This window comes from Notothenia rossii (assembly GCF_949606895.1).
Source record: "Notothenia rossii genome assembly, chromosome: 1".
Taxonomy (NCBI): Eukaryota; Metazoa; Chordata; class Actinopteri; order Perciformes; family Nototheniidae; genus Notothenia; species Notothenia rossii.
Window position 1 is genome coordinate 78,237,851 of NC_136912.1, and position 18,220 is coordinate 78,256,070.

The following is an 18,220-nucleotide window of genomic DNA, read 5'->3' on the forward strand; positions in this document are numbered from 1 at the left end:
AACTGCAATGAAGAATTTTCACCACAAGATGGACTTAGGGATGCATGGTTTTGGATGTATGGCAAACAGCAGGAAAAAACTGCATGCTCGGGAAATGTTTTTTTGTATCATTATACCGAAAATGCAGAGCCAATTTCCAGCTGTGTATAAATATCTCCCCATGCTCTGAAGCAGAGGAGTAAGGCCATAGATGCTGGGGAGCGCCAAACAACGTGCGTATTAATTCCCGATATTTACTTTTGTTTGTTTTCACTGTGTTCAGGGCACCATGGGAGCAATTTTTGCTGTGATGAAACTGAATAACAGTCCCTGTGGAGTTCATTACAGGGAAAGAGCCAGTGCTCCCTGGCCAAGAGGGATTTGGAGTACCCAGAGGGATCGGTTAGTGAGGGTGGGGGGAGTGGAGGAAACCTACAGAATGGGGTAAGGCGGGGCGACTCGAGGGAGACAATAAGGAAAGAAACCATAAACACTCAGCTAATGACCTCAAACACACTAACACTGTAGCAGAAATGAATGAAACTGTGCAAATTAAGACATTCACTCCAGGAGCAAATGGAAGAATGTTTTCTCTTTTTGAAATGGGAGAAAAAGGGAGAAAAAAGTTTGGGAGAGAAGAGACAGCATCTGCAGGCTTCAATACTGCAGGCCTGAGAGCAGAGTGTCTCTTTGCACTCAATGCACTTTGGAGTTATTGTTAGGCATGTTATGCACACTAATCTCACTCTGTCTAAATTAGATTTTGTTCAGAAAAAGTCACTAAACCCTTCTGGAAAGAGCACTGAAGTTTTAAAGCAGCATTGCATGAAGCATTTGTCTGAAATGCCACTAAATGGCTTGTGCAGACAACACAGGAAGTCATGGTTTGAATGCAATGTTTATCCTAATATGGATATTTTTTTAACAATTGAAATAGCATAAACTTTTACTAGAAAGAGGAAATACAGGCGCGTGATCTTGTCTTTGTTCCGACTTCTAAGTGCACTTGCAACCTAACCGCTGGTTGAGAAACTGTGGCTCTGACCTGAGATCATGGCTATGGCCAACTGTAAGTTACTGTATTTATTATTACTTATAAAATGCTAACCGCTGAGGATTGGCCTATATAGATAATACAATAAAAGTGTATTCTTGTAAAAGGTAGTGTCTATGATCCAGTTATGTTTTTATTTAGAGCAATACATTTTTTTTTAATCTGTTACAGTAGGCGGATTTATAGATGGATAAATGGATGTGGAAAAAGATGCCTCGCTGAACAATTTGGATAAAAACGTACTTACAACTTTTAATTAAATAGCTTTAATCAAGCTATTTAAAATATACACTTACTTGCCTCTTAAGGTACACCTGTACAATGTAAGCGGTTTAATACAACATGCCAAAACATCTACTTGTATGAAGTCTATAATGTTCAGTGTATTCAGTGTACCGTATGTTCATTGTTCCCTCTATAACTCTCCTAATTAATGTTGAATATTCGGGATTAAACCCGTATAACCCATATCATTGACCCTACAGCTGGAATAGAAGCCAGATACATAATTTGAATATTCACATAGTGACCATCAAATAAATACTTAGAAAATAACTCGGGAGAACTGCAGCGTGATTGCAGAAGTTGTGAAGATAAGAATGGTTTAACTTGACAGACGCTGAGTTGGAAAGCATGCGAGTTCAAAATTAGACATTTCTTTCTCTGCATTAAATAGAAGTACTCGTCTGCTGATTGATTATCCTCTATCCTGACAATACTTGATGATAAAACCCTAACTCCTGGTAATGACAGGTCTCAAGATCCTGCTGCTCTGGGCTGGGATCATCGTTATGGCGGAGGGTAAGTAACCCTCTTCATGATAAACAGGCCTCTCTACCAATAAACAACACAATATATTGATTTAAGTATTTCAAAGATTCAAAAACCCTTATTAACATTTTGTTATTCGTTTTTCAAATATTATCTAAACCCAACATGTTAGTACTCACAGGACATTAGGTTCGTTCGAGCTTTTATTGAAAGTCCTCTTACTTATGTTTTATCAGTAGAAGGCAAACTTAATGAGCATAGAAAACGTCCTGAATTGGAACCCTTCACAAACTATCAGCAGTACTGATCTGATCAGGACAAAAATCTCCCCGTACAAAAAATTTCTGCTATCGAGTTTAGGATTGACTGCAGCATACAGTATGAATGAAGACTTAAACTGAATGGCAAGAAAGACAAAGATAACTTACTAAAAAAGAGAAAAGAAGTGTGACAGATTTCACATGAATTTTCCAGTCTACACCGAGAGGCCTCTCTGCGCTGCTAATGAGTGTGTTATATTAGGTTAACCATTTTTTTTCCTGTTGCACCTTTTGATGAACTTGCATTGTCATATTGTGTTTGGCCTGATTTATTTTTATTTTCTTGGAACACAGATGTTTCAACCACCTTACCTCCACGCACCAGCACAAATTCCTCTTCAGCATTCAGTTTACCAAACAGCACCTCAACTCCACGCACCATGACAGAAACTGCTGTCATATCTCCAGACAATCAAAGAACTGCCCCCAAACCTCCACTCAGCACTCCAACACTCACCTCAAACCCACCAATGCCTTCAACATATTCAACTAGTATTTCTGGTAATGTATTCTGCCTCAGTTTAGACTTTTATTGGAAACAGCGTTGAAATCAGCCTGACATTGCTGACATCTGGTAGGACTATTGGCAGAACATTTTGTAGGGTGACCTCTAGCATGCTCTCCCTCTTACAGCCACTGCTGCTCCTTCTACAACCACCTCACCCTCACCCAAACCCACCACCACATTAGACTTGCCGACAAGCATCTCTCAAGCCCAGCCTCAACCTCCAATCACCACGTCCAACACATCAGTGACTACTAATGCCCAGTGCTTGAATTGGGCCGGTACTCACCGGTACGCAGTACCGGCACTTCTGATTTTTACCCATGCGGTACCGGCACTTCTTACGGTACTCAGCCGCCGGCAATATACGTATATATTGTAAACGCAACGCAGCGCAAATGTGGGTCTGACTCTGCCTCACAGAGGGTGACTGGCTGTCTACATGACGTGGCCTGCCGACATTGCCACTTTCATACAGATCATACTTATGCCCTCGATTGGTCTCTGTGTGTCATTCAAGCTCGGGAGGGTGTGTGTTGGTGTATGTGTGGCGCGAGCGAGCGAGAAAGCGCGCGCACCGGTTACGTGTATTGTTGTTAGCATCTGGTGCTAGCTAGCTGCGCTAACGGATATAAGGAGCTGTTAAAACAACAAGGTGGAGGGAGAGTCCTTTGCTGTCAGACTGAGAGGCTGATAACTACAGCTCTGGTGAGGTGAATTACTCTCTTGAGTCTTTAGATAGTTAACTTAGTTTAAGTTATCTCAGTGGGTCTCAAACGGTTCGGTCACCATTTATGTAAACTCATATTTCCTTTTGAGGGGGTAGTGATTAGTAAAATATGCATGAATAATACAAAAAAAATGTTAACTAGGTGAAACAAGGTAAGAAACTTGTTGAGAGCTAAAACTATTCTTTGCTGTTGCCTTAAAGAGGAGCATGGGGGAGAGGAGGGAGACAGGAGAGGCCGATTCAGGAGCCCAGACACACTCACAACTATAAATGAACCAAAAACAAATAAATAAACAAGTTTCAATGTTTTTTCATATTGGATATTGTATGTTATTGGTTATGGCCATGTACTTATGATTTTATGATTATTTAAATGTATACATTTTTGTTTCATATGGGTGTAGTCTCTTTATTTCCCCCTCAAAATGCACCAGATTGATGCATTTAAGTCCAACATTTAAAAATTTGTTTTACCGGGGGAGCATGCCCCCGGACCCCCCTATAGGATTTGAGGCCCGGCCCCACTGTTCCCAAATAGATTTGCTATTTTTTTTTAAATAGTAACCCATCTCCATATGTTTCTTTGTGCGTAGTAGATTTAAACTAGAGGGCTATCACTTTGTGCAGCAACGCTATTGACAAATAAATCCAGCAAAATGGCACAAAAAACTGGTAGTGGCCTCAGGGACGAGGAGTCATTTAACCAGCCAGTAGGAGTCAAGCTTTACTTTCTTTTATATCCATAAAGAAAAAGTAAATCTGTTTACAGTTGTTTCATTATGGATGTTGAGAGGTATCCATATATCTCTTCATTTTGCTCTCAAAGTGCACCAGATTGATGCATCTAACTTCAATATTTAAAAAAAAATGTTCCCGGGGGAGCATGCCCCCGGACCCCCCTAGACTAGAGGGTGTCAGGTCCACTCCTCACTTATAAAAATAGCACTTTCCCACTGCACCCCCTCTAATCTCAGATGCACCCTGAGTCATTTTGTTTAAGTACAGTGAGCCTTTCTAAAATATACAGTAAAGAGACAAACCCACCAGCATTATAGGATATACTATGACTTTGTGCCAAATACTTGTTGCTGATTTAGAGTACTGGCACCTTTTTTATTCCAATTCAAGCACTGCTAATGCCAAAGGTTGGAACGTTTTCTCCTTAACAAGCCCGCCATTTGTTCTTCTATAAGACTCTGATATTACTGTGTTACTATTATGAATGTAGACTACAGCTACTAGCACTGCTAATGAGTGTGTTACGTTAGGTTAATAAAATACACACAGTTGCAAGAGTATAGATGTTGTCATAAGCATATATTAACATTTTGTGGTTTATTTTTCTGATCACTTTGAATGTGTTCTCCAGCCGAGACTCAAGCCCCTCCACCTCTGGAGTGTGAGTATCAGTTTTTATTTTCAAGACATAATACAGTTCTTCTTCACACTCATATTAACAAAAACGTTCAAAGATTATGTTGGTATTTCTCCATAGTGTTATCCTTGGCAATGAATGCTATTGCAGAAAGTAAAGTTTAGATTCCCCGGAGAACTTTCAACATCTACAAAGTGTCTGGGATTAAAGGATGTCACCAGGTTTTGTTTTTATTTTGTGTGCAGGTTCTTTCACGGTCACACTCAGCAACTCTGGCTTCAACATTACCATGAATAAGAACTTTACGACTGGCAACTACATCATCAACATCAAAGAACCAGGCCGACCAGATACTGGACACAACTATTCTATTCCGTTCTCCAACGAACGCTCAAGACATGAAATCAAACACCTGAAACCCTGCACTGAGTATGAGCATGATGTGGCATTTAATGATGCTGCTGGCAAAAAAACACCCTGCACCTCACAAACAAATACAACTAAGACAAACCAATGGAGTGAGTATTAATAATTGTTGAATATTATCTTACTTTTTTTAACTGTGCAGTCCAACCCAAATACAACAGCCACAGAGAACCTGCACTAAACAATGTAATACATATTAAGACAACGATTGGAGGTAAGTGTCTAAAATGTCACTTGGATAATATTTAGATCAAAGGTAATATAAACAAATATTTATTAAGGTATAATTTCCTATGTTGTTGAAAGGTACGTTATAAAGTCACTCATTATTTCAATTTGGAACATTAACACACAATTTAATATAATGAATGATTTTAGAATGTTAAGTTATAGTAATTACGTTATAGTACTTAACGTTTTTATCTAATTTCTTCTATTTAATATCATCATATAAATGATGTGACTAATCTTATTCTGTCTGTCTTTTTTAAACAAATGATATCAAATGCTGTGAATCAGACAGCATATCAATATACATCCTTGTTTTTCAGGCCATTATAATGAACATTACTCTGTAGTTACAGTCGTTAGTGAAGAACAGTGTTTTTTATTGTATTGTATTTTGCTATAACTCTACCGACCTGAGTCTGTTCTGACCCAACTAAGGATTTAACAAATGAATCAATTTGAACATGATGTACATATTACATTTACGTGTCACCTACTATGCGGCTGCCTATCATATATAATTGCATAACTCATTGTCATTTCCTTTAAAAATTGCAATTTCCATTTCATAAATGTGATGCATGTGAAGTCCAACCTGCAGACTTCCCCCAACACACCCTGTAACAGCCGTGTCAGAACATAAAAGATTAAAGAATAAAAACTTTTTACAATGAAATTATAATGATACATGTTTTCAATGCAACTTTCTTTGATTTGCACAGTTTGTATTTATATCCCTACAACCATTCATCCAATGCAGCAACACACTTCTGATGCAAATCATTGTTTAAAATGCTGTTTAAACAAATTGAAATATCACTTAATATGTTTTTTTACAGTGCCTGGAGAAATTAAGAACCTGGTCTGGAATCTTCAAGAGCATAACGTGATTCACGCAACCTGTGATCCTCCAAATGATTTGAATGGACCTAGGAAGCATTACATCGCACGTCTTTATAGTGGTGGTGATGATGTCCCGATTAAGACTCTGAACCAAACCGAATGCAAGTTTGAATTCAAAGATTTAAGCTACTCAACCAAATACAAACTGAAGGTGTGTATGAGCCAAACATTTGGTTTCCAAACACTATCTAAACTTTATTCCTCATATTTCTTCAAATGCTATATTTCCTGATGAGATCTTCTGTGTTTCCAGGTGACTGCTTTCAATGGACAAAACGAGGGCAAACCCAAAGGAGAGGCTGTCTCCACTTCCTGTATGTGGTGTTTTAATTCATGCCAAAAATGGTTAATTAACCAAGTCATTTTGACACTTGTACACTCTACATCTCTTTTCATTCATTGTATTTAACTCTTATGTCACAGATGATGACAAAGCTCTCATTGTTCGCCTGGTCTTCTTCATCATGGCATCTGTGGCCTTTGCCGTGGTGCTCTATAAGATCTACACTCCGAGGCTTAGAAAGTCCAGGAAGTAAATACTTACTTACTTCTTACCCAACTCTATCAGTTTGACTTTTACATTCTCTCTGGTTTGTTTTACAGTTGTTTAAGTTTGATATTATTACTATTATTTACAGTAAAGGATGTGATGACATTTTTAAATGAGATTTATTAAGTTTTATCTCATCTTTTTTAGGCAGAGGTAACACATTACATATTTAAAAGCTGACCGTTTAATACATTATTGAATATTATAATAATATGTTATATTCTATATAAATGTTTTTACATAAAGCTAATTTGAGCTTTTTTCTTCACAGCGATGCGGAGGTGGATGAAAATGCTGTGATTGAACTAACAGAAAGTGAGTATAGTTTTCTTTTTACTATCATTTTCTTTTAATTTGCAGAAATCCCTGTAACACTTTATATTACATTCGAAATATAAACTATTAAGTAAGTTATTTTTATTAGTAATTATAAAGTACATTTAGCTTTAGTAGTATACTACCTTATTTTGCTTGACTATATTCTACAACTAATAGGCCATCTTGTAGTTTTAAAGTATGACAACATATCTTTGTGAAGTGTGTTAAGTGCACTGTATTTTGATGAGTACATAACATTAAATTGCACAATTTTCCTTCTATTTCCCTGCTGTAGTTTATGCTAATGTGGCTTAATCTGAATGCCACCGTAGAGACTCAACCTGATGAAGAAGGCCTGATGGAGCAGCCAACCAAATCATCATTTACTCATGTGACGTAGCTGTATATAGCCTATAGAAATAATTTTAATCTGCTTTCACTGGCAATGGTGTGTTTAAGACAAGATGGGATGGATTAATTGCTTCATGTTTTAGTCGTTTTGGGTTGTTATGTTTTAATGTGTGCATTGCAACAAGTGGACCATTTAAGTTTTGTATTCAAATGCTCTTATAAGATTATAACTGGTTTTATTGTTCTGTTGAGATTACATCACATTGTTCTTTTATATTTACAACCTTGCCAGACGACACCACCTAAAGAGAGGGAAATGAATAGCAACAGTTGTTAAGTCTTGCAGATGCAGACAGGCTGATATGTACAGTAGCTAAAGGTATTGGTGGTGTTTTATGTCTTTTGTAACAGCTGCCGTTTTTCACATGTGTGTATCTGATGTATTACCTTTCATATTTGTATGACCAATAATTACTCATAATGCAAACAAATAAAGTAGTGCGCTTGTAGCCATAAAACATCACATGTAATGTTTTCTTTAAGAAGTTATTACTATTTAAGAATCAATAATTAAACCAATATACACTTTTGGTATTGGTAACAGTAAGGAAATTATTCTAATATTCCAACCAAATTGGCCCTAATCTGAAAAGATGCCAATGCCTAATTCCATGTAGCCATTGGTATATAGTCCATTGTGCTATGAGTGGTTAAGTGGTTTATTTAGGCAATGTTTTTGTTACAACATGACAGGAAATACCACATTACACGACATTTACTAAGCATCTACTGTAATACTGGAACTCTTTAACCTGCAGAACAATGAAACAACAAATGTACTTGAGGAGTTCAGACAAAACCTACTATAATTGATACATTTGCATGTTGTGTTAAAAAAATCAAATGAAGTTATATAAATATACTTACCATTAAGCTGGTTTCACTTGCCAGTTGTCGATCAGAGGAAAACGCCCTCTTGCTGTAAATTCAGGAATCATGATACATGTCCCCCTTTCAAAGTTCAGTCCTTTAATAAATGACTAATCTGGTGCAGGTCTTCAGGTGTGGAACAGTAATTGCTGTATTTCTTGTTGATCGAATGTTCGGATGTGAAACTCATTGAAACCGGGTCAACTCCAAACACTCACTCTAATATCCAAAATGAATTTGAAAGCTTTATTGCATTTAGTTAGCATACAAGGCATTTGTGATAAGGGTGTTTAATTTGACATGAAATGTTCTGAAAAAAAACCAAACAATAAATATTATTTGCAATATTTGACTTTCTGGAAACACCCCTAGACTCTTCAATCCCAACTTCAGAGGGTCTGTGGAAAGGAAACTGAGTCGAAGTAAAAGGCGAGGACACAGGAGAGTATGTGAGATGACATGTATGTGACATGGAGGCTAAAACGCTCACTACCAAGAAAGGGCCGTAACCATTAAAGTGACTTAGCACTGTGTGTTATAAACCTGCTAGTGAGGATTTCTTTTTTAAAAGCAAGGCAATTTGTTCAATATACAGTATATTACATCTTTTATAACAGACTGGTACTTGCATTGGATGCAACTGTCAGGCCGATATAAAAGCATTTAGCATCAAAACTCAATCGCTTTAATTGCTGAAATACTTTGGTGCCATAGAAATGCTATTGTTTAGAGAACTAAAGATAAAATTAAAAGACACTTGGGTGAACACAATGAAAAATATTAGATAATAAAGATTAAAAACTGAAATGGAGGAGAGAGTGAGAAAGCAATGGTAAACAAAAACTGCATCTGCAAGTCCCAAGGAAATATCTGCGATCAACACACTATCACAATAATGTGTCGACTGAGACAAAATCACTTATATTTTCTTATCTATAAGCTTTGATTTTCTACTATTTACTATTTCATGTTAATGAAAAAACATGATCAAACATGGGCATACAAGTACAATCATTTCAATGAGCGGCTATTTAATGATAGAAGAGAATTCATAAGCGACCGAAATTAAGCGTTATTAACCGTTGCTTATTTGCTATAACTTTCGTGTGGTATGGTTGTTACTATGTAAACTGGTGGTGGTCAGAGCTGGTCATTTGTGACCTGCTGGAGTAAACCTACAGTATTAACTGTTAAAAACAAAAAAAATAAAAACAAACATACCCCTGTATCCTTCCTCCAAATGAATAAAGGGTTATTAAACCTTACAGTATTACATCTATAGGAACTTCTTTACTATGTACAGTAAAACTATGTGAGTCCCATTGGTGTTTGTATTTTCAGGACAACTCCTTGATATACTTCCCATGAATAACACCAAACACATGTAGAAAGTGCTCTGTCTATACGTGACTTTGTCTTTGGTATCCCTACTGGAGGATAAGTTAGGTAGGCACGCTGTGGTTTACTCATGGCATGGACGGCTACACAAGGATCTGCTCTCTCTTCAACACATGTGTTACTTAACAAGACAACTACACTGCAAACGTACACAGCAATGCAAACAATCACAACATTTTGTCCACAAATGCAGCCGCTGGACAATGATGGAGAACTATGTGTTTTGACTTCCCATGTCTTTATTGTGATTTAAAAAATATATTTTGCTTGAGTTGAACCAAGGAGGGAATCTTTTGGTGTCAGTGACTAAGGTAAACAGCAGACGTAAAACTGCTTTGCTTTCAGCTTCTCGACTCCTTCTAGGCTGTCAAAAAAGAGACATTCTGAATTTTTCAAAGACAATACATAGATGTCAAAATGACTTACATTCAAAGTGTTGTGGAGACATTTGCCCATGTTTTCCCCCCCGGCAGGTCTCTAGTCTACCCTCTAAATGATCCTTCCTTTCCTAATACAGTCATTAGGCATGATCACCCTGCCCTCCTTTCAGTACCAGGATAAAGTGCAACACAACACCGCCTCTACCACCAATAACACTTTGTTACGTCTCTCAGTTCTGCTGCCCTCAAGTGGAAAACTTTCTTTTTAAAGTTTTCATGTCTTTTTCGTGCTAATTGCATAGGTCTCAACTAGTAAACCGTTAATGGTCATTTTTTTTTCTTCTGATCCATGATTAACTGTTTTGTGGATAGGTAACAGCTAACTTTGCCTTTTTTATTTTCTTCTTATAATCTTTTTTCAGTATATCTGCTTCAAACACAATATGCTTCTATCAGCTGTTGAAGAACACCATCACTTCAATACATGAATATACAGAGGAAATGCATTTTAAAGCTATAGCACATCAGTGAGTTACAATACGCTGATTTTCAGTGCTGTATCATTATTGAAGTCTGAGGAATGGGAGGTCCACCTGACAAGAAGTATAATCTGTATAATCTTTATCCTAAGGCAGAAAGGTTTGGGTGTCAGTTATGTAATGGACTGTACCTCCACCTTTACAATAATTATGTTGCTTCTTATCACAAGGAGCTAAACTCTGGAGTTATTGTATAAAAGCCAATAGATTTGTTCGAGTCCAGCATGAAAAGCAAGAAGGGAAGTGGGGAGGAGTTCTGCGAGCTATATGCGTGTCACTCTGGGTTTAGCTGCCCTGTGTCATGTTCTGCATGTGTTTGGCAATGTCGTACACGTAGGTGATGTCCGGCCTCTTCTCCGGGTCAGGGTTGATGCACATATCTACCAAGTTCCTCAGCTGGTGAGAAAGACAGGGGTGTGTGAGTGGGGGGTAAACAGAGAAATTAAACAATCAATAAACTGTAGTGTGAGCAAACTGTAAAAGAGCAGCTTGAGAAAATGAACAAACCGTCGCTAACGGAGACCTGCTCGTCTCTCTGTGCCCTCTAGATGAGCTCATTTGATAAAAGCAATAACAAGGCCACAGGTAATCGAGCTGAGACAAAGACGCAGAGCTGTGTTAGTGCACTAATCTACGATTGGTCTGAATCCAAATTTACCCCAGCCCCACAAGTACACACAGACACACTAACGCACACACTGCTGCCACTCCATTGCCATCCGGAGACAGCACTTACACTTGAAGCCGAGCGAAGCGGCTGATTGGAGCAGATAGATAGACAGGCTCGCAGGCGGAACAGCCACCGCCATCATTAAAAAAAGAGAAGAGAATAAAAGATTGAGAGGAAAGAAGAAAAAAAGATAACATCTACGCGAGGTCGCTATGGTAACCGTCTGCCGACTTCCTGGCCGCTGTTGCGTGGCACCGGCTTGGACGAGTTCTCGTCAGCCGCTGTGTTTATATGTGTGTGTGTGTGTGTGTGTGTGTGTGTGTGTGTGTGTGTGTGTGTGTGTGTGTGTGTGTGTGTGTGTGTGTGTGTGTGTGTGTGTGTGTGTGTGTGTGTGTGTGTGTGTGTGTGTGTGTGTGTGTGTGTGTGTGTGTGTGTGTGTGTGTGTGTGTGAGAAAGAGAAAGTGGGAGAAAGATGCAAATTCAGACAGTCTGAGAATTAGTCCCACAGAATGGAGATGGAGAGGGGGGGGGAGATGCAGATATGTAAAATATTCATGCGCTTCTTTGCATGGCGAGTGGGATGGGGGAGTGGGGGAGAGTGTCAGGTGGAGGGGGGGGGGAGTGGGAGCTGGAGAAGGGAGGCGTGGGGGGGAAGCATAGACGGAGATGGTTAAATGACACAACAAAGATGAGCAGCTGACAGTTTGCTGCCGATCCTTCAGGAGCATTGTTTACATCCAGACAGGCGCTGCAGGCACCCCCCTCATCTCCATCTCTCCATCGCCCTGTCTCTCGCTCTATCATTCCCTCTCTCTTTCGCTTTGTCTCCCTTTCTCCTGGATGGGGGTGACATGTGGGGCAACGCAGAAGCTCAGCGTGGTGTGTGAGTGGAGAGAGCTCTTGTTGCAAAATATACACTTGCACAATTGCTCATGCACAAACAAAAACTCAGTCATAGAGACTACAGAGGCTTCAGACACCTCGCAATTAGCCTTTATCATCCTGATGAAGTCAATGCCACAGTATAATAAAGCCTCTTAATAGGGTTTAGTATATAACATGAATTAGGAGAACCACTTAAACTAGCTGTGCACAAATACTGAGATGGTACGAGAGCATGGAGGGCAAATAAGTTGCACCTTTTTATTAGACATTTAACATGTAGGAATGTAAAGGCATCTTAATACTGGTATGTCATGAGTCAATTAATCAATTTGTTGATTGACTAAAAATTATTTTGTTAAATCCTGGATGAATAAATGAATCCATGGATTAGTTAAAGTAGAAAATGTAGAATATTTGCTGTGAAATGACTTCAGGCTCTCAAATGTCACCTTGTGCTGTGTGTATCTTCCAGTTTGGCCTTCCAGTTATAATTAGAGACAAAAACAACTCTACAAAGACGTCACCACAGGATCTTATCTGGACTATTTTCTGACATTTCATAGACTGAATAAATCACCAACTTATCAAAAAGTATTGGACATACTAATCAATAATGAGATTAAGTTTAAATTGCAATGTCACCTAAAGTACGATGGCTGAAACAATGAAAAACACAGGTATTTATTGTTAATTATTATTATAACTCACAAAGCTGTAGTGCGCCCATACCAAAGCACAGTGTCACTGGTGAATGAAGGTAATGCCTGCAGTGTATGTGCGTGTGTGCCTATGAGTCAGTGTCTACGTTTTTTGCATGTGTCTACAATTTACTTAATATATTTAAGAGAAAAGGACAGAAATGTTAGGGAAAAAATGCCACCCACATAAAGAGGGCATGCAAACACAAAGCCATGCGCATTCATACACACGTCAGCGGCAATCAGCAATAAGGAGATCTTTGACCGCAGCCCGAATACATTACATTTCTGTGCATGGGTAAGTCTACGCAGAACTACAGCAGATGATTTAACATTTAGTTAGGGAAACATGACACTGTAGCCCATTCAGCTTCACCCCACTTTGTAGCATGGCCAGATGCTTTTGATATGTGCATTTAATTTTTCAAACGGTTAAAATCATAGCCGGTCTTTTGATCACAGAGCAATATCATACTGAACTTTAGCTCAGACAGTTGGGTGGATTTCACTCGCATATAAAAAAAAAAAGTACTTTAATAGTGAACACAAGTCAAAATCAGCGAACTGGCACAGAGAAAGAGAAACCGGCTACCACTGCTTTACACAGTACTTCACCTAAAAGATATTAAGAATTTTCTAAAAGTTTATTTTAAGAAGGAGTTTAGGAATAGAAGTCCTTTTCCAACACTGAGCAGGTCTGTATCTACCTATGACAGCAGTGAATGGCAGCTGGCACAGTACTTACCTCCTCTGAGTAGTGATCTGAGGGAAGTGGGGGGTAGTCGCACTGTTCTATCTTCTTACAAAGGGAGTAGAGGTTCATCTTATCCCCGTAGAACGGACTCTGCAGGGCTGCCATCTGAAATATAAAGATATGAGGGAAAGGAAAGGCAGGGTGTTAGTAAAGTAAAAATTTGAACACGCAGAATTTCAACACGTCGCTGTACAGTGAGTTCAATGCAGAACGGTTCACTGTTATCGAGGTATATGACTAATTGATAAAAAGCAGTATTGAGAGAAAGTTTGTGTTTATAAAATCGGCAAACTTTCTTTTCTTTTTTTTTTTATAGTGTTTGGTATAGGAATGAGTATAAGTGTAAAATTCAAGTGAAGCAAAACAGAAAGATTCATGAGAGATTCTCTTAGCTTATGTGTTTCCCTTTAGTTTGCTAACCCTCTCTGCTGCACTGCTTTCGAAAATGTGGAGATATAAAGTTATACACAAATATGGAGACAGAGTTGAGAATGGGAGAGGAGAGTGAGGAGAGGGGTGCAGGCATATTATGAGAGAGAGAATTTCTCAGTTGGCTGGAGCAGTGAGAAAACTGTATCCTCGGGAAAACAAATGCAAGCAAGCAGAGCAGAGGAGAGGCAGATGGGAATGCTAAGGAAGAGTGGAAAGGATAAGGAGACTTTTGCTGAGTGGAAATATGTGAAAAAACCCTCCTGCATGTCTAAGAATAGAAAATATAGCATGCCATATCTGCCAGGGTGACTGACTGACTTCTTATTGTTAAAATGTGTATGCGGAAGGTGAAGCCTGCAGCAGGTTTGCATAACAAGCACACTCACACTCTTATTGTTTTTCTGATTCAGTGCCTTCGGAAATGAATAGTGCGTTAGGCTTTTGTGTTGGCCCAAATTGCTTAACTAACAATAAATAATTGTGGTTAGAATGGCTGTCAGTGTAAATGATGAGGAGCTGCTTAAAGAAACTGTAGCTTGTTGATTCGGTTGTTACTTATTTACATAGTGTTACATAGGAAGAAGTGAGTATCCAACATGATATTAAAGGACTTCTATTTCATATTAATTCAGAGGAAAAAATACATTCTCTTATGCAAAAGGTTGTACAGTAAAATAAGTATGCAAAAGCCATATTGCAATGTCATGCCCTGCACCTGTTATGGGGAGAGGGCATTTCTGTGTACTTTGAAATGTTGCTGTACGTCCTAATGACATCCAGAAGAGAGGAAGTGTCTCGTGGAACAATGTGAAACAAGGTCCAATTATAGTAGTCATTGCTTATTGGTTTCCATTTGTGTTTCTCACCGCCTCCATCTGCAGTATTGTTTCAGTACTGTGGGGTATTTCAAACTCCAATGTGATATTGACGAGTGTTTCATCACCAGGAGCATGCAGGGCAAAAGATAATCACAAGTTTGTGAAAGCACCGGTAATTAAACAAATAAATATTCAATTATTTCTTCCAGGTGTCCCTACATTATTATCCGAGAGTGTACAGAGTGTGTTTGACAGCCTGTTAATTGGTAGTGAGAAACAAATGATAACAATGTGTCCATATCTGAATCCAAATGGAATCGTTCCATGCAGAATAAAGCAGGTGAGTGTTAATGTGCCACCTTCCACAATATAAGGCATATTAGAGACTAAATATTTTTTCCGTAAATAGGACTACGGAAGGAAGTAGAGGTAGATTACAGAAGCTGTCTTTCAGTTACAATGGGGGACAGGCTGTGACATGGAGTATTAACATGTAAATGGCATCTGAGGAAAAGACGGGGTCATGTCTTAACATCACTTTTCAAATGGCAATGGTTTCCTTCCTCCAACACATTTTTTTAGACGTATTACTACTTAAACAAGTGGAAATGGCCTCCCTTTGTGGCTCCAGCTACAAATGTAACTCTTTGACGCATTTCAAAAACTGTCAAGTACATCAACAATTTCATTTCAGTCTTCAATGAAGAATGTGACAAACATTGATGGTGCAGACAGAAAACTTCTCGTTCCCTATAGGGCACATTTTGAAAGAGTCTCTGTCACAGCTTCCAGTGGGAAGTCAAGAAGACGGGAGCACAATCTCAGTAGGCCCTCTCTCATCTGGACATAATTTACCATCCAATATTAATCAGCGTTCTTCATCACATCCTCGTATTAACACGGCATTTCCTCAGAAAAACACGTAAACACAGAGTACAGATGATCTCTCTCTCCCTCTCTCCAGCTCGCTTTCTCTCCCTCTGGTCCAACCATTAGGACTGAGACTGGCACAGCAGGCGGTTGACAGTGATGAGATGTGTGAGGAAATGTGTATTCCTGTGTGTGTGAGCAATAATGCACTTCCATTAGAAACAAAGCCTCTTATATGTAACCTATGATTTCACTTTGGGTTGTGCAATAATTGATCGACAGGCATTCAAATTGTCATTCCACTAGTTATTTTAACTAACTTCCCATTTGCTGCAGCCTATAAATATGTTATCACTCCAGTGAGTTAGGAAAATGTTATATTTTATCATCAGGAATGTACCACTAAGGTCAACAAATATCTTGCTTTTCTGTTTCAGAACCAAATCCCTTTCCAATAAACAAACTGAGAGGTTTCAAAGAAGTAAAAGGGCAGAACCAGGCGGACTCAGCTGGCTTTCCTTTAAAAGGGTATGGCGTGTCCATGTTTGGCACAGAACATGCTGACTATTTTCAGTACTGGTTCACTTCAATGCCTTAAAAAGAGCCGTGTGGGAGAACACTCTTAATTGCTTTATAACAAATATATGTGTAACTAGTGTGGATGTCTGTTGTTTGTGTGTAAAGGCTAGGTAGGAAGGCTAGTGCTTTTAAAAAACAATAGGTTTCTCTGTTGGCAAGAGGAAATTGAGAGTGGGACAGAAGAAGAAGAAAATCAGCCAGCTATAAACCCCAGGAGGTAAGGGGTTAAACAAGACCCCATCGTATTTTCATGCATCTTCTGCTTTTGACAGATGAAAAATGTCAACTGTCCTGTTTGTATTTGGGAGTTTTTGCACTATTCATCTGCTTCATTAGTGCCTGCTGCTCCCAGCCCCTGACAGCTGCCGGCCCCCTGCTCTCAGCACACACACTTACTCTTTTTTTCATATTGTGTCGTTGCAATGGGTTAGATGATTGACTCACTCTCTGACCTCTGAGGCCCTGGTGAGTATAAGACTGTGTGTGTGTGTGTGTGTGTGTGTGTGTGTGTGTGTGTGTGTGTGTGTGTGTGTGTGTGTGTGTGTGTGTGTGTGTGTGTGTGTGTGTGTGTGTATGTATGTATGTGTGTGTGTGTGCACGGTTCATTGATATTCGAGAGAAATACAATGCACACGCATGCCTGCTGTCTGTCTAAGGGGTGTGAGCTGCTGGTGGCAGAACACACGCACATCCTCACACACACACATCCTCACACACACACACAAACACACACACACAAAGCATCTCCTTCCTTTGTTCCTCTGCTCTTCTTCAGCTGGCCAGGCTGCGCTCTCCTCAGCCCAGACATGTAAAGCCAGCATCCCTGTCCGTGTAAAAGGTCTAGATGGGGCCTTCCAGCGTAATTAACACTGATCCCGGTCGCTCGCTCCAGCTTCTCTCCCTGTACGCCAATTAAAAAAGGGAGCTATGAGAGGCTCCCGTCTTCTCCCTCCACCCGTCTTCATCCCTGGAGCCCTTATAGCCTGGGACCGAAGGGTTCCTCACAACTTCTCACTTACTCATTTATAAACACACACACAGACACTCACACACAAAATTACAGGCAAGCACTATACACAAATACAAATCTAATTGTTAACATACATATGCAAAATAGAGGTATATTTTGTATTCTCTGCACACACACTCACACATTACAACTGAGGAGAGCATGACTTTTTTATGTGCTCATTGGTCCTTCATGTGGTTTTATGATGATATATTAATCAAGGCAATAAGTCATAGAGTAGGGACAGTCATTAAAAATATACCTACACCCAGTGGAGTCGTCACTTCTCTACTTCAATACAGTAAAAAGGAAAGAAAGATGAGAAGAAGTAGAAGAAGAATGGACGAATTACTTCAAAGTGCCAGATCGCTCCAGTGGGTTAAACTCTGAGGAAAGACGGGATGTGTTCTTATGGCCCCATCTCACTGCGGCTAAACTACATGTTATGGTGTATAGAAAAGATACAGCATTTTTTGAAACACACTTATTTGCTTTTTTGCTGAGAGATAGAGGAGAACGTCAATGCCAGTCTGTAATCTGTCTGTAAATTATGAAGCTCCAGCCAGCATCCTGTTAGCTTAGCTTAGAACAGAAGCTGGAAACAGCTAGCATGGTTCTGTGCCAAGATAACAAAATCTACCTTCCAGCACCCATGAAGCTAACTAATAAACATATTGTATCTTGTTTGTTTAATCCCTACAATAGACTATACCTTATGTGTAAAAAGAGAAAAAGTCTGGTTCTGCAG

General features: G+C 39.2%; 2 protein-coding genes across 5 annotated transcripts in view; one reads left to right on the top strand and one right to left on the bottom strand.

Annotated features, from left to right (window-relative positions):
* Nucleotides 1-969: 969 nt before the first annotated feature.
* On the top strand, nucleotides 970-8,033 carry LOC307029311 (receptor-type tyrosine-protein phosphatase C-like). Of its 3 annotated transcripts, none has more exons than XM_079665171.1 (10): nucleotides 970-1,048; nucleotides 1,787-1,834; nucleotides 2,419-2,625; nucleotides 4,729-4,758; nucleotides 4,980-5,252; nucleotides 6,228-6,442; nucleotides 6,545-6,605; nucleotides 6,715-6,823; nucleotides 7,113-7,156; nucleotides 7,455-8,033. In XM_079665171.1, exons 1-10 carry the CDS (start codon nucleotides 1,033-1,035, stop codon nucleotides 7,472-7,474), a joined length of 1,023 nt encoding a protein of 340 aa, XP_079521297.1. In that variant the 5' UTR covers nucleotides 970-1,032; the 3' UTR covers nucleotides 7,475-8,033. The 3 variants fall into 3 exon arrangements, with proteins under 3 accessions (XP_079521297.1, XP_079521298.1, XP_079521299.1); XM_079665172.1 differs by having other exon boundaries at nucleotides 997-1,048; nucleotides 1,710-1,834; XM_079665173.1 differs by lacking the exon at nucleotides 2,419-2,625 and having other exon boundaries at nucleotides 999-1,048.
* Nucleotides 8,034-8,672: 639 nt separating this feature from the next.
* Nucleotides 8,673-18,220, bottom strand: part of nek7 (NIMA-related kinase 7) — a 58,961-nt gene continuing 49,413 nt past the window's right edge. For both annotated transcript variants that reach the window (XM_079665197.1, XM_079665198.1), the window contains 2 exons: nucleotides 13,756-13,869; nucleotides 8,673-11,153 (listed from right to left, as the gene is read on the bottom strand). In XM_079665197.1, coding sequence (XP_079521323.1) covers nucleotides 11,043-11,153; nucleotides 13,756-13,869 — 225 coding nt within the window. In that variant the 3' untranslated portion in view covers nucleotides 8,673-11,042. The remainder of the gene's footprint in view (nucleotides 11,154-13,755; nucleotides 13,870-18,220) is intronic.